The sequence below is a fragment of the Nanorana parkeri genome, unplaced genomic scaffold, assembly GCF_000935625.1.
Source record: "Nanorana parkeri isolate BGI_ZX_2015 unplaced genomic scaffold, ASM93562v1 scaffold2456, whole genome shotgun sequence".
NCBI lineage: Eukaryota > Metazoa > Chordata > Amphibia > Anura > Dicroglossidae > Nanorana > Nanorana parkeri.
Genome location: NW_017308724.1, coordinates 90,884 through 107,112, shown reverse-complemented (window position 1 = coordinate 107,112; position 16,229 = coordinate 90,884). Strand labels below are relative to the sequence as shown.

General features: G+C 42.4%; 1 protein-coding gene across 1 annotated transcript in view; it reads right to left on the bottom strand.

Moving 5' to 3' along the window:
- Positions 1 to 16,229, bottom strand: part of LOC108801713 (contactin-2-like) — a 114,339-nt gene that overhangs the window by 31,640 nt on the left and 66,470 nt on the right. The window contains exons 3-5 of the mRNA XM_018573616.1: positions 12,636 to 12,780; positions 3,985 to 4,160; positions 1,683 to 1,778 (exon numbers count right to left, since the gene is read on the bottom strand). Of these exons, the coding sequence (XP_018429118.1) occupies positions 1,683 to 1,778; positions 3,985 to 4,160; positions 12,636 to 12,780 (417 nt within the window). The remainder of the gene's footprint in view (positions 1 to 1,682; positions 1,779 to 3,984; positions 4,161 to 12,635; positions 12,781 to 16,229) is intronic.

Here is a 16,229-nt window from a genome sequence, read left to right as displayed (position 1 = left end):
TGTTGCCAATACATTTTTTGTCCTTTTTTTATTGGTTTTTAAGACACCATCTTACTCTGGGGCAGTCCACCTACATATTATTTCAGATAAAGAGATCTTGAAATCACATGGTCTTACACTACTGTTTGATATATACCAATGTGGAATTTTATGTACTTTTATACAGTCACAGGAAAAGTTTGACTTACCATGCAGTTTTCTTTTTTCGGTTCTTACAGCTCTATCATGGGCTAGACACCCAGTTCTGTAATGCTGACTTACCAACAGTCAATCACCCTTTACCTGGCATCCTTAAAGGAGAACTATGAGGTGAGTGATTTCCACTCATCCTCATAGTTAGTGCTGACCTGTGACAAAGAAGCTGTCATAGGTCGGCTCTATCGATCGGGAAGTAAGCAGAAACATGCACCAATCCACTCACTTCCCGATAGTCACCGCTCACTGCAGGAAGACTATCAGTCATAGCTCCCCGCAGGGATTCCCCCCTCCTCTCTCCGATCCTCCAGCACTGAGTGGATGAACGAACAGGGGAAGGGTGGGCACAGTTGGATCTGCCTCTAGATAGGCAGAGCCAGCTGTCACTCACACAGCTGGGTGGATCTCGACAGTATTGTCGGGATCCATCCCGGCTGCAGCGCTCACAGTATATCGTGGGCAATAGCCTGCGATATACTGAGCTTTGGGTCACAGGAGGAGGTTTAGTATATGTCCTCTCGTGACCATAAAGAGAACTATGGGGAAAAACACTTACCCCATAGTTCTTTTGTAAGTCCCAGTAACCTAAAGGTACCATTTCCAAGTTGTACTCACATTAGTTCATCTCATCTATTAGTGTCACCAGCTATTAAAGTGATATTAAAGGTTCGGGTTTTTTCTATCTTCACAACTAGGTGGCCCACCTTTTCTATAAAAATTCTGTTTTTCTTCTTTAAAAAGTTTTCTCTTTCTGGTTTTCTAGTGGGTCCCCGCAGCACTCTCCCCCCATCTTCTGCACAAGTTCCTCCATCAGCTAAGCGACTGCTTTAGAGGCGTCTGTGCGCGCTCATGCCTGCAGTGCCTGTGTGCATCCATAGACAGCACGCAGGCACTGCAACAGTCCGTGCCCCTCCTCTCTGCCCAGCAGTTTTATTGATGGCAGAAGGAGCCTAGAACCAGGAAGAATGGGAACAGAGGATTGCTTTGGCACCGGCGGCGGTTTTTACCTTAATGCACAGAATGCACAGAACTCGTTTACGTTTGCAAAAATGGGTAAAGTACATTCTTCAGCATGTCTATGCTGTCAACACCAAGAAGTGGATTTTATCCACATAACCGCCAAGTTACAAATTTATTATCCAATTTGCTGAAACAAGTTGTCCCTGCTTCTCCAGAAATATGCATGTTCGGTATTCTTGAAGAAGAGCAATGGCACTACTAACAAAGGGCTTTTCTTAGAGAAAGATCCTGCCTCTGTTGTAAAATTATTGCTCTGTGGTGAATCTTTCATCTGCTACGTACATTATCCCTGGTAAATGAGGGCTGGCTGTACCCCCTATCAGCGGCCCTGGCAGGGGTAGTAAAGATTGTGCTGTAAATGACCAGCTTTTCCATAAGAAACTGTCCAGTCACGTATAACCAACTAACTTTTAGTTTGCCTACCTCTCTAAGTGGGTGTTTTGGCACAATTTTTCTACAAGAAATACCTGGATAGTGCTGTGGAGGGTTACATGGCAACATAATTCCCTGTCCTTCTGTTGTCTTCACTTGATCCTTCTCCTCTGGTGAAAACTCATGCAAATCTGTGAATAGCAAATAGCATGAATATTAAAGAGGAATTTTACCCATATCTTTAAAAAAACAACAAACACACCTTTAGAAATGTTTAGTAATGACAATCTACAAACAAATACTTCTAGATAATTGCTGGCTTTGTATTCTTTGCATACCCTATTTCTCTTTTTTCTTTCCCAGTCTTCTGGCAGTGACCATGTTAACTAAAGGCGATTACTAGATCTCCCTTTTCTTCCTAGAACTCTGGCACATGGGACTAGGACCTTGTAATGCACAGGACTCAGGACCTTGTAATGCACTGGACTCAGGACTTGGCAACGCATTGGACTCTGGCCTACGCAACGCACTGGACTCTGGCCTAAGCAACGCACTGGACTCCGGCCTAAGCAACGCACTGGACTCAGGTGGTGGCTGGGGAGTGTGTACAGCTGCACTTTTTTATTTCTCAGCTGCTGCTGTCTTCCTGCCACCCATACTGTGTGGGCTCTGCAGGAGTCAGGTGTCTTAGCAGTGCTAGGGATGAGAAGGCTGTAACGCACTGGACTCAGGACTTAGTAACGCACTGGACTCAGGACTTAGTAATGCACTGGACTCAGGACTTAGCAACACAGTGGACTTAGGACTAAAAACAGAAGCACACTCACAAGAGAGAGAATACAAGCTCTTCCCAGCCCCTGCTACCTGCTTACCCACTCTGTCTCCATGCAGCCATCTCATCCTAGCACTGCTAAGACACCTGACTCCTGCAGAGCCCGCACTGTATGGGTGGTGGGAAGACAGCAGCAGCAGGGAATAAAAAAAGTACCGCTGCACACACTCCTCAGCCACCAAATGTCGCTGCAGCAGCCACAGAGTGTGTACAGCAGCACTTTTCTATTCACAGCTGCTGCTGTCCTCCAGCTGACTGACACTGCTGCACTAGGAGGAGGCTGAGAAGCCTCTCACCTAGCACAGCAGAAGTGCATGCGTTGAGGTTCTCAACCACAGGTTGAGAGCCACTGGTCTAGGAGAATGTAATGCAGGAATGTGCGGTCAGGGAGGTAGAGACTCACCTAGTATTATGGAGGAAAAAGCTGTCATCTTCAAGTCTGAAGCTGACAGCTTTATCTCCATTCAGAGCCGATGGTAACAGGTTACACAGCAGGGAAAGCCTGTGTAACCTGTTATGGGCGGCGGAGCGCTGCCTGTTAATTACAGGTGGCGCTGCATCCAGCTTTTGACAGCTGAGTTAGGTTACACAGCAGCGAGCTTCCCCACTGCTTGTATAACCTAACATAGTGAGGCAAGAGCTGCAACAGCCTCTACTCTGTTAGAGGCTTGTTCTCTGTGGATGGTTTGGCCAATGGCACAGCGCCATTGGTCCAAGCTGTCCAATCAAAAAAAGAAAAAAACAACAGCTGAGGACGTCGATATCGATGACTCACCAGTGATGAGCAAGTGAGGGACAGGGAGGCTTCTCTCTGTCTCCTCTCTTCCTCCTCACTCCCCCACACATAGTTTGGTGACCAGGGGGGGATTGCCTCACCCAGCACGGAAGGTACCGCACATCACTGATGTAATGTAATAAGATTAGTATTCCTTGCTTCTTTAACAGCCAGCGCTCTCCTCTGCGGATGGGCCCTGAACATCCTCACATAAAATGGAGGACTGCTGGTACTGTATTGTATGTGGTTGTGTCAGTGAGGGGGCAGCTGCATGACCAGCGAAAAGGAGCTAGCCTGTGGGAGTAAGAAATGAGGTAAGTTTCCCCAGAATAAATGAGCATTTAACCTTTACCATCTGTGGGGAACACTGGAATTTAGCTTTAAAGCCCAATTGAAGTCTCACACCTTATTGTCTTATAATAGGCCTGTATCCAGACTTGTTTATTTGTGACTGAATTTTGTTTCCTGCCATATTAAATGCTGGCAGAGCTGAAAAACAGCCATGCCCCCAGAAAAAAAAAGTAATCAACCAGATTTGTATAGCAGAGGAAAAGAAGAGGTATCAGTTTAGTTGTATTAATGAGTGCTGATTACTGAGAGCAGAAGGTCAAACTCTTGTGCCCATTGGACTGCACAGTGATATGTAGACACCCCCTTAGAGCTGCTGTAACAGGAAAGTGGAGGTAAGACATTGAAAGTAATAGTTGTTAGTACAATGTCTATGTAACTGCACATCTATTTCTATGACATCAAATGGACTTTAATACTTCGCTCTGGATATCTTGCTTACATCCAAATCGCAGCGAGGCTTCATTGCTGAGCACGGTACCCAAAGAGTTAGAAGCAAAACACTGATAGGTTCCCACATGTTTAGAATGGGTAGGGTTAGAGATGGCCAAGTTCCCTCCGAAAAGGCGGTAAGTAGAATTTTCACCAAGGTTCAGATTAGTGCCATTCAGCTTCCATCTGCAAGCAGGACCAGTAAAGACAATGTCAATGACAGAGCATTATTATTTTCTTGAACAAATTGTAATACTCCATATTGTTTTTTTTAAATTCAGTTTGTTCTTGAAGTGTTTTTGTTTCAGTGTATGAATTTTGAACTGGTGGATTTTTTTTGTGATGCTCACAGAATCTTTGTTATAATAATGAAATAACAAATAATTAAATAATACATTGAGTGCCCACAGCATCGCTGCCCCAGCGCATTATGGGTTCTCTAAAGAGATAGCCTAGCAGTAGCTGTCCTTCTCTAATTGAAAGTCTGTATGAAGCCATATAGAGCATACTGTAATAGTCGTACTTTGTTGCGGTCCAGCGGCAGAATCCGTCGCCGCTCCTGCGCAGGCGCGCCATGGGGCTCCACCCCTCTCTCACAGGCTCGGTCGCCGTCCTGCGCAGGCGCCGCGAGGCTCCGCCAACTCTCACTCGTGCCGTCGACTTAAAGCCGCGGTTCACTGATTGATCGGCGTCCTACTGTTGTAGCAGGAAGCTGATCAAATCAGCTCCCTACTTGCTCCACTCCTGGACCCCACATCTGAGGAACAGATCCACCTGCCACTACTACCAACTGGAGAGATCTCACAAAACGCAAGTACCTGGGCCATAGCTTGGTATGGTTCCAGGACATCTGAATACTATTGAACTCCCTATTGACTCTGCTTGCATTTGAATACTATTGAATTCCAATGGACACTACTTGCATCTGCATACTATTGAATTCCCAATTGACTCTGCAATTGAATAATGTTGAGTACATAACATACGCTGCATGATATCAGTAACTAATAGAACTGCATTGTTTCCACCTATACACTGCTGCCACCCCCTTGGGGTTCGCAGTGATATTCCTATAATAACGCTATACTTACCTTATCAGTGTTACATATGGTTGTCGTTGCTCATACACAGGGTGTGATGTGAAGCAGCTCCCTCTTCGCCTTACCCACATACGAGGCATCAGAGGCTCAGCTGCGATCTGATACCCGTCCATCCCGAGTGGAGACCATTACCCGCAGTTACGATCCATTAGAGACACTCCCCCCTTTTGGGCAAGTTATTACACATACAGAGATCGTTAAAGAATAGGGCATGAGTCACTCCTCTGATAATATAGCTGCATTCGTAATTAGCTTGAGCGCTGTAATCAACCAGCTTTTAAGCACCTAAGATTAGCCTGGTACACATGAGAAATGGGGCCTAGATGCCTGGAAAGAAATCATAACTATGAAATATACATATACAGGCAATATTTCATATTAACCTTTTAATTATTATTAAAATGTTCTTATAGAAAATAAGAACATTTCTCAACATCTATATAGTGCTGCTAAGCATAATAAATAAAGCATATAAACAAAGCATAAAGCATTAGCACAACACTTTCCATTCCTTGTGCACAGAACTGTCCCAAACCTTTAATCTAAACCATGTTTTCTGGCTTTGCCAGTACAAATAAACTAATAATGTGCAAATGTTAAATGTTATGGATGTGTTTTTGTATTTTAAATGTATCAAATACATTCTTCAAGGGTCTGTTAATTAAAGTCATGGAAATGTACAAAGATAATCTTCTTTCTAAAGATGTCCAAAATATTGTTATATCAAAGAGACCTGGTGGACTTAGTATAGGATTTGTTTTCCCCATAAGTTAAGAAGTAGCAGTCTATGCTTTGCAGTCCAGAAGTATTTGTAGATGCTTACACAACTGTCTGCATTATCAAGCATACACCAGAAGAGCATCAATGACTTAGGAGATGTGTAGTAGCACCCTTTAATAGACTGTTAATAGATGTAGGATGCTGCTAAAAGCTTGTGGAGTAACTAGAGGTGTCTCTTGCATAATTGCCACCTGAGGCAGGGTGGGGGTGCTCGTGGTCACGTTCCAGTGATTTCACTTTATTATTCTTTTTTTACATTTTGCAACTCATATTGGACAACACATATTGGGTATCATCACACAGATTGGATTAAAAAAAATAATGCTAAAAGCCTTGACTTGTGGTTCCTTCTAAACTGATAAATGGTAATGGCTTTCAAAGGGCTGCCTATTAATAATTTCGGGTGCTGTAATTATTCATTTCAAGGCTTGACATATTTGGTATCTGTTTAATTGACAACGTTTTTAAGCAAAAAATTGATGATCACATTGAAGGAAATGTATCAAATCTGAAGCACACAAATCCTGGAGCAGCTCCCTCTTTCATTTGCAAACCTTAAATGAACAAACTAAAGAGAAAAGCTGATTGATTTCCATGCACAGCTGCGCCAGATTTTGTCTGCTCCAATTTTGATAAATTCCCCCATTGTGTTTGTGTGCAACAAAATTTATTTTAGAGTATTTTTTTCTGAAAATATATAGATTTGATGAATAGCTGTACAAATATCATGCAAAATTAAAAATTGCGTCCTCCATCTTTTTATTCTACAAGGTCTCTGCTTTCAGAAAATATATATTTGTTTGATGTTTTAAATCATTTTCTAGAAAAAATGCAGGTTTTAACATTTAAGCAAAAAATTTAAAAAATGCTCCAGAGGCAAAGTGGATAATGATTGTTCTTTTTACAATACAATTCAGAAGATCATAATTAAGGAGTTGCCAGTAGACCTAATGTCCCCTCCAGCATGTTTATATGAATCATGTCTGCGGTTCTTCTAAGAAATTATCAATTTAATTATGCAAATATGGGGTTGGGGTAAATAACTAATCTCTAATACTTTAGTCAACTGATGGATGGTGCAGGGCCAAGAAAATCACCCACATTCTGATCCCCACCCGACTGTGGTCCAGCGGGTAGGTGCAGCAGGCCACCCCACAGGAGGTTAGACAACTGATGTGGAGAGTGTCAGACAGATGTGGAGGGTCTAACCAGGAGCAGATTTTCCGCTCATTACATGATATACAATAAAGGCTCCTCCCCTTACAGGGAGTGCCACCCCTCTCTTTAGCAAAGGCCCTTCCCCAGGTGTCCCATTCTCCTGGATACAGATCTGTCTTCAGTCCCTTCCACCATGCACAGACACCCCCTCTAATCTGTTTTCCCATACAAAGATCCCTTCCTTCCCCCTGGGTGTCTTCCCTCACCCTTCTCCTGGGCACAATACCCCCTCTCTGGGCATCTGAGCCTTTTCCTGGGGACTGTACCCTCTCCCTGGGCATTTGAGCCTTCTTTTAGGCACAATAGTCCCTCCCTGGGCGTCTGATCATGGGTATAGCAGAGATCCACAGCAATACAATGCATATTAAATTCCCGTTCACACCAAGTGCGGTGCGTTATAGAGTAGTAGCAGTGCAATTGAACGCGTGGCAAAACATAGAGCATGCAGCATTTTTTTTGCTTTTGCAACTGGACCGGAATGCAGGCAATATTTTGCCACGCAGCCGATCGCACTGTGGGTGGGGGCATGGCTGCGGTGCCATTGACTTCAATGCACCGCCATGCCCCCTCCCACCCCAGAATGAAGGGGGGTGTTTAGTGTGCGATTGCTGTGCGTTGCAGCAGCTACCGCTCTGGAACGCACCACAATTGGTGTGAATGAGTCGGGGTACCCCTTGTGACTGAGTAAGGGGCACTTGTACCCTTACCCATTTACTAAAGGGTTAAATCAAATGGTTAATAAAGTCCAGACTTTTGATAATATCCTTTAATTAAAATAAAAACAAAAGATTAAAAATAAAGTCAATTTTTGACTATTCCTTCAATAAAAAAAAAAATGGCTCCATCGATGTAAGCCAGCGTCAATCACGATGCACGACGCCCGCAGACCCTCCGAAATAAAAAAAAGTCCTACCGCACGACGACCCTCCGAACCCGACGAGCCATTTTTTTTAAAATTAAAGGAATAGTCAAAAATTGGCGGGCTGAGGTTCCCCCTTAAAATTCCTACCAGACCTAAGGGGCCTGATAGCGATTTTGGGGGGAACCCCACGCACTTTTGTTTTAACTTGGGGATGGTCCCTCCTAACATTCCTGGAAAGTAAACACAAAGGGAGCACCTTTCCTAGTGCAGATTAATTTATTTCAATAAGCATGAAGTAAAAAGGAGATGAAATGGTACCATTCCATGCCTGTGTAACACTCATGTTTGCGAGTACCATTTCATCTCCTTTTTACTTCATGCGTATTGAAATAAATTGATCTGCACTAGGAAAGGCGCTCCCTTTGTGTTTACTTTCCAGATTCCCAGCTTTCCCGGCTTCTTTGGGGCAGCATCCTGCAGTATGCCTGAGAAGATTTCCCAGTGAGGACTGATAGTTAGTGGCGCTTCATTGTTTTTACTGTGTTACTGATACCTCCTAACATTCCTACCAGACCTAAAGGGTCTGGAATGAATTGGGGGGGAACCTCACGCTTTTTTTTCTCCTCTTCTGCAGACTGTAAAAAAAAAAAAAAAATTCTGTCATTTTACTGCAACAAAATTTCGTTGGAACGCCACGCTTTTTCCCCCCTCCCCTGGAGACTCTAAACTGTAAAATAAAGACATTTTCTAATGTCATTTTGCTGCAACGAGCGAATGATCGTTGCAGCGAATGATGAGCTAATCCGAATCCCAAAACGACTTCAATTTCGGACCAAATCCCAAAAAGCGAAATAACGCAAAATCTGAATCAAAACAAAACTAATTTTTGGTCAGTGCACATGTCTAATGCACACACCGAGAAAAATGAAATCATATTATTTAATATTACTAAACCAATTTTATTTCCTTCCATAGCATTTTATTTATTTTTTAATACACACGATAAACAGAAAAATGAAATCTATATTAATTTGCGTAATTAGAAACGTCAGCACCCCGGTGCAAGAAACCATTAAGGGCCCCCCATCCCCCACCGCCATGGGAAGGCACTATAAACAGGCACCGTGTGGTTAACAGGAAGGCTGCCAAAGTCCCCAACAAGCACGAGACCTCAGGCAGCCACTTCAGTTTAAAAATGCAGTGCCGGTGCTCTGCCGACCCAGTATCTGCGCTTGTGCACAGACCAGATTAACGAGGAAACTGGCATTTATTTACAAAGCATTAGTTTGTAATTGTTAATGGTGACCGTTAATAATATGCCATCCATGGCAGTAATGATGGATGGCATATTATTAACGGTCACAATTAGCAATTTAAACAAAATACTTTGTCAATAAATCCCTGTTTCCTGGATACTACTGGTCTGTGCGCAAACACAGATACTGAGGTACGACTACGTCGGCGTTCTCGACAGAACATCGAGATATCTGGTATCATCTGGTATCTGCGCTTATTATCTGGGCACTTTCAAGAGTACTAGTACAAGTACTCGTGAAAATGCCCAGTATTGGCACTGGTGCATCCCTACTTAATAATATAATGTATTGCTGGGCCTTGTAGTCCTGCATAGTTGGGGCTATTCTGCATTGCTGTATAATCATTATACAGCAATGCAGAATAGCTCCAACTATGCTGGACTACAAGGCCCAGCAATATATTATAATGAAAATCAGCAATGCTGAAAAACCACCAGCTTCTCGGCCCCCTCCCCTCGTGCTCTCCCCCCTTCCCGTCCAGCCTTTACCCACCCATACTTACCTGACTCATGCAGGGGGTGGGTCTAAGTGGAGAGGGTCCTCTCCCACACAGCAGAATGTGCTGCCTGGTGGTGCCTGCAGCACATTCTGCTGGACAGGTGACAGCTTACTCATACCGCCTCTCCATTCCCGCCGCACAGCCGCCTCTACATGTCCCGCTTCTACTGCTGCGGGTGGCACAGCGGCAGGGAAGGAACGGCACTATCATGGGGGGGCAGCATGAGGCTGCTGCGGGCCTTCTTCTTCCTCACTGCCCCCCCCTCCCCCAACAGGTGGAACGCCAGGGCCCGGTCGCAATTGACCAATGGCTCAGGCTTATATCTACACAAAACTAAAAAGAGTAAGAGAAATGACTTCTCATCCCCCTCCTGTGCATGCTGCCTAGGCTGCTCAGATAGGGCTGTATGAAGTTTGATGTGGTTGCTTTAAAAAACCAATGAATGTATTAAATATTTCTCATGGATCACTATGCAGTCTCATAAATTGTTATTATTTTACCACCCAAAATGGCTCCTTTTCCTGCTCTCCTCAATTGGCACCCCAAAGAAACTCACAGTTCACACCATCCTGAAGCTAGCTGTGTAAAATATATCTAAACCAAAGAACCAAAATGTAAATTGTAGCCAAATCAGGAGAATAGCCAAGGGTGAGAACACTGATCCTTTGTAGATAGAGTACAGTAAGTGAGCGATGTTACTGTAGGACAAGAAGTATGTTATTGACAAGATCACCATGTGAAAATAAGAAAAAAACAAAGGCATCAACAACATCAATGTAATCTGCAATATATACAGTTTGTATTGTGGATTTAGATACGCTCCAGACAAATGCCCCACAAAGCAAAAGTAGCAATGCAAACCATGCAAGTATCTGAAAACTGGCAGACAGGGAGAATGAAGGTTCTGGCATATTTCAATAGAAAATAGTGCTTCCTCCAATGCCTAAAAAAATATTAAAGTGCCTACTCTTCAGTGCAGTCCCAACATGTTTTGACACACAAACTAATGGCTTCATCAGGGCATCCTTAATCGATGGGCTCACTGCCAGTACATGTTTTAAAGTGCCCTTTAGAAAAAAAACTTGTAGGAGGAAAAGAAACATTTTAAGAGAAAAGGTGGACCACTAAAGATCGGAAATTGTAAACAAAAATAACAGCAAAGAAAAAATCTTTTAAAACCCATTATAGGAAATGCCAGGAGTGGAAAATAAAATCAAATTAAAATCAAATACATACGCAAATATAAAAGTGTAAATACAAATATAAAAAGAGTAAATATATATAAATATATACAAATATTTTCAGGTATTGAAGGAAATTCCTTAAAAGTGCTTAAAGTGCTTCGAAAGCACTATTTTCTATTGTAAATCTGTATATCTCTATATTGTATGGATATTAATCAAAGGTTCTGACATAGCAGCAAGTAGGTAAGGCTAAAGTTGCCATGGACAACCCAGCAATCCACAGGCATGTGTTGGACAAAGATGCACTTTAATACCAGGATTAATAATCTTTCTAAATTGGCCTTCACATTCAAAATATTGCAAAAATCAACAATTTAATGTGCACGTGGTAAATTCATCTAATTTATACATTAAAAACTTGACTCTGTGTCACACTAAACCACTTGGGACCTTTCACCTATGAAAATACCACTCACTAGATTGTATGACCTCCACATTGTAGGCAGGTCATATCAAGCATATGTGAATAATCCCCTCAAGACATCTCATTCAATTCAGAAAAAGCCTTCCCAAACCTCTTGATGTATTGCTAACATACTTCCAACCCAGCAATGTTTCAACAAAAGCAAAAGACTCAAAATAGTGCAATTCAGAATAGAATCCATAGTGTAACTCCATTTTATTAAAATTCAAAATGTATACCAAAAAGGACAGGCTCACATTTCCAGAGTGCTCCACCAGCACTAACATAAATCAGGATATAAACCAATCAGCCATAACATTATGACCACCCGTCTGATATTGAGTAGGTCCCCCTTTTGTCGCCAAAGCAGCCCTGACATATTGAGGCATGGACTCCACTTGAACTCTGAAGGTATGCTGTGGTATCTGGCACCAAGCCATTTTGAGCTAAAAATAGATCTTCCATTGGATCAGACTACAAGGGCCAGCCTTCACTCCCCACATGCATCATTGAGCCTTGGAAGTCCATGACCCTGTCACCAGTCCACCGGTTTTCCTTGCTTGGACCACTTTTGGTAGGTAGTGGCCTGCCCTACCAGTATTGTCTTATGACTTCCTCAGAAGCAACTCAGAGAACACAGTGTGGATTGAAGGATTCTTCATATTTATGCACATTCCACATTTTTTGTGGTCACTTTTTGTTTATTCGACTATTTGCAGTAATTTTGGAGCACTGTTTATTATTGCTTTATGGTGATTAATGTATAATTTATAAGTCAAGACTTGCCTGTACTGTTTGTACCGGTGTCCCACAAATGCCCCACAAAGCAAAAGTAGCCATGGAGACCATGTAGATTTCTGAAGACCAGCCTTCTCAGAAAAGCAGCACTAACAGGCAGAGAGAAAGGAGTGCAAAGGTCCTGACATAGCAAATGGACATGAGCAAAATAGTAATTAAAAGGCATTTGTTGGACAAAGGTGCACTTTAATATGAGGATTAATAATCTTTCTAAATGGAGTTTTACATTCAAAATATTGCAAATATCAATCATGTGATGTGCATGCAGTAAATGCAATCAATTCATGTAATAAAAAAATTGACATTCTAGCTAATTTTGTTTCCTATGAATTTGATCTTTCTCACATACTTTATAGTGCAAATGTATTGCTGGTTTATGGTTATCCTAACATTTTATATCACAGCTAGATATACATGGTATACATACTCCTTAAATGATACCTGTAGTTGGCAGGGGGAATGGCTCGAGCACGGCAGGAGAGGGTTACTTGCTCTTCAGCTGAACCTTCTGGAAACAAAGTGTTCTGGGGCTGCTCCTCAAATACTGGACCATATCCTTCAACTGGTCTTTTGATGGCTTGTAAGGCTGAAAGTAAAAAATACTAGTCAAAATTTAAAGAAATTATAAAGTTAAAATGTTTTTTAATCTTGATTAGAGATTAGTAAATGTAATCATCAGATTAGATTGTTCAAAGCAGATATCTACATATTTTAGTGATTTATTTTGTTTTATTTTCACATCCTCGTGACATTTGGTCTCCTCTTCTATACTGCCCGGCATGCATTCAAATCTTCAGGAAGAATTGTATGCTCAGACAAAATCCCCATGCAGTTATTTATCTTCCAATTTTATTATTCAAAACATTTTATGCCACACACAGATGGTGTGAGCTAGGCCGGACTTCTGTATAGCCAACAGAAGCTCTAGGGTGGAAGGGTCAAAAAGCCATCCACATGTTTTTGACGGTCTGTAAAATGTTCCCATATGTAATAAAAAGTGCCAAACAGCCTACAAGTGGTAATTAAGTGGACCCTCGTTGTTCATGCCCTTCCACAGTTAGTGCATTTTTGCTGGTGGAATAGTGTGCTGTGACTACACTTAACCAATTCCGGGTCCGTATATTTACAGCTGAACTGCTAGCAGAACCGAGTGACAGATGATCAATGAGAAAAATCTATTTCTTTCAGACTTTTGCCCCACCTTTGGAGTGCAGTTTATGGCTATTGTGTCTGATTTTGTTAGTGTGATATTTAGACTGACCAGGGTGGGAAAAGAGTGACACAAGACAACTGGCCTGGAGGGGCAGGAAGAATGAACCACTCCTGTTTTGTGAGTGATTTTTAGGTCACAATGACATTTTTTTGCAATGAAGGTTGCAATTGTAATAAATGGCCAAAGAGGCAGTAATAATGGATCTAACACCCAGACTGTTGTGTGGCAGCAGGGAGGTGGATAGATAGCTTGCGTGTCACTAATCTACTAACTGACATATCAGTCTGGCTGTCACATCACTTCTTAAAACTCAACGTTTCAAAAACTAAGCTCATGATATTTCCTCCTGCCCGTGCACCTTCCCCCAACTTTTCCCCTTAGATTGATAACACAACTATCAAACCCTTCCCAATGCCAAGGTGCAGGTGTCATCCTTGATTCGGACCTCCCCTTTCTTCCCCACATCCAATCACTATCCAAATCCTGCAGTCTTCACCTTCACAACATCTCCAAAATATGCCCCTTCCTAACCAGTGAAACCGCAAAACTACTCATCCACTCACTTGTTATCTGTCGTCTTGACTATTGCAACTAGAGGGGGTTCAGTCTATCATGAATGCTGCTGCTAGGCTCATTCAAATAATCAACCGCTCAGTGTCTTCAACCCCCTTCTGCCAATCCCTCCACTGGCTTACAATAGCACAAAGGATAAAATTCAAAATAACAACAACCACTTACAAAGCTACCACAACTCTGCCCCTGGCTAAATCTCAAACCTTGTCTCAAAGTATCATCCTAACCGTACGTTCCGCTCTTCCAAAGACCTCCTGCTTTCCAGCTTCCTCGTCAACTCCTTCCATGCTCGCCTCCAGGACTTCTCTAGAGTCTCTCCCATCCTCTGGAACTCTTTACCCCAACCTGTCCGTCCATCCTCCACCCTGACTGCCGTTAGGCGATCCCTTAAGACTCATCTCTTCAAGGAAGCCTATCCCACCTCAAACTAAACCACTCAACCATCACGTTCTCATACAATTCATTCCCAGGACAGCAACCTCCTCATGTATCACTTGCCCCTCCCTTTTAGATTGTAAGCCCTCACGGGCAGGACCTCCTTACCATCTTGTCTTGAATTGTATTGTGATTGTAATGTCTTCCTTATATTTTAAAGCGCTGCACAAACTGTTGGCGCTATATAAATCCTGTATAATAACATTAATAATAATAATGAGGGCTCTGATCAAGAGTCTGCGCAGGGGGTAAGTGAATGGGCTGCCTGGACACCACCACTCCATATTTTGTACCTGGCTAAAAGTTTTTCTTGCTGAAACAATGTTTGACTCATTCTGAGATTTTTGATTTTCCCCTTGCCATTTGAGAGCAATCAACTGATCTTTTACATGATGCTGATGCAATGTGAAAATGTTCTAAAGGCAGAGACATTTAAAGAGATAGCATGCAATATGCTGTGCTCCCTGGAGACTCTGTGCCAGCAGTATGGATGAACTTTTATATCACAGCTTGGAGGATTAAAACTATCCAGCAGGAGACCAAAGTCAAATTAAATCTGGTATACTAGCAAAATAGTTGGTAAGAGGCTATAATGAACTAGGGCCGCAACCAACTGATCGATTAATCAATAGTAATTGATACCGAAAATAGTTGTCAACTATTCTCATTATTGATTAGTTGGTTGGATCTCCTAGCTCTCTCCTCCATGCTGGGAGGAGGGCACAGGGTGCATTAACCAGCCAGCTGAAGCTATTCAAGTGCCATGTGCTTACAATGCAATTATTTAAAAAAAATATATAGTTTGCAAATGGTATAATAAATGATAACCAGCATGGATTAGGAAGGACCGTTCCTACTAGAGCAACCTACTAACATTCTACAAATAGGTAAGTAGAGATCTGGATGGAGGGAGGCCGGTGGATGTGGTTTATCTGGATTTTTCGAAAGCGTTTGACACAGTACCACAAAATCGCCTAGTACACAAGCTGAGGTCTATGGGCATAAATGAAATGGTGAGTACATGGATAGAGAATTGGCTACAGGAATGTGTCCAGAGAGTATCGATAAATGGCTCCTTTTCAGATTGGTCTAAGGTCAGGAGTGGTGTACCCCAGGGTTCTGTGCTAGGCCCTTTATTATTCAACTTGGGGAGGGCGTGAATAGCCATGTTTCCGTGTTTGCTGATGACACTAGAATTGGGAGGGTAATCGACACGGATTTAGACACTATAACATTACAGGAGGAACTGGATAAAATAGGGGAGTGGGCAACTACTTGGCAGATGAGGTTTAATGTTGATAAATGTAAAGTATTGCACTTTGGGGTTAAAAATAGACAAGCGGAATACACATTAATGGGAACTCCACTAGGGAAGTCAGAAATGGAAAAAGATTTGGGGGTCATTGTAGACCACAGATTGAATAATAGCTTGCAATGCCAGGCAGCGGTAAACAAAGCGAGCAGAGTACTGTCTTGTATTAAAAAGGGAATGTACTGTAGAGACAAATCTATAATTATGCAACTTTATAGATCGCTGGTTCGACCTCATCTGGAGTATGCGGTCCAGTTTTGGTCACCAATCCACAGAAAGGATGTCTTTGAGCTGGAGAGAGTCCAGAGAAGGGCAGCTAAACTAATTAAGGGGATACAGGACCAAAGCTATGAGACAAGGTTACTAAATTTAAACATGTTTACGCTGGAAGTGAGGAGATTAAGGGGGGACATGATTTTGATACACAAGATGTTCAATGGTGATAGCAACATCAGCAATAAACGTTTTACAGTAAACTCCAAAACAAAGACTAGAGGCCACC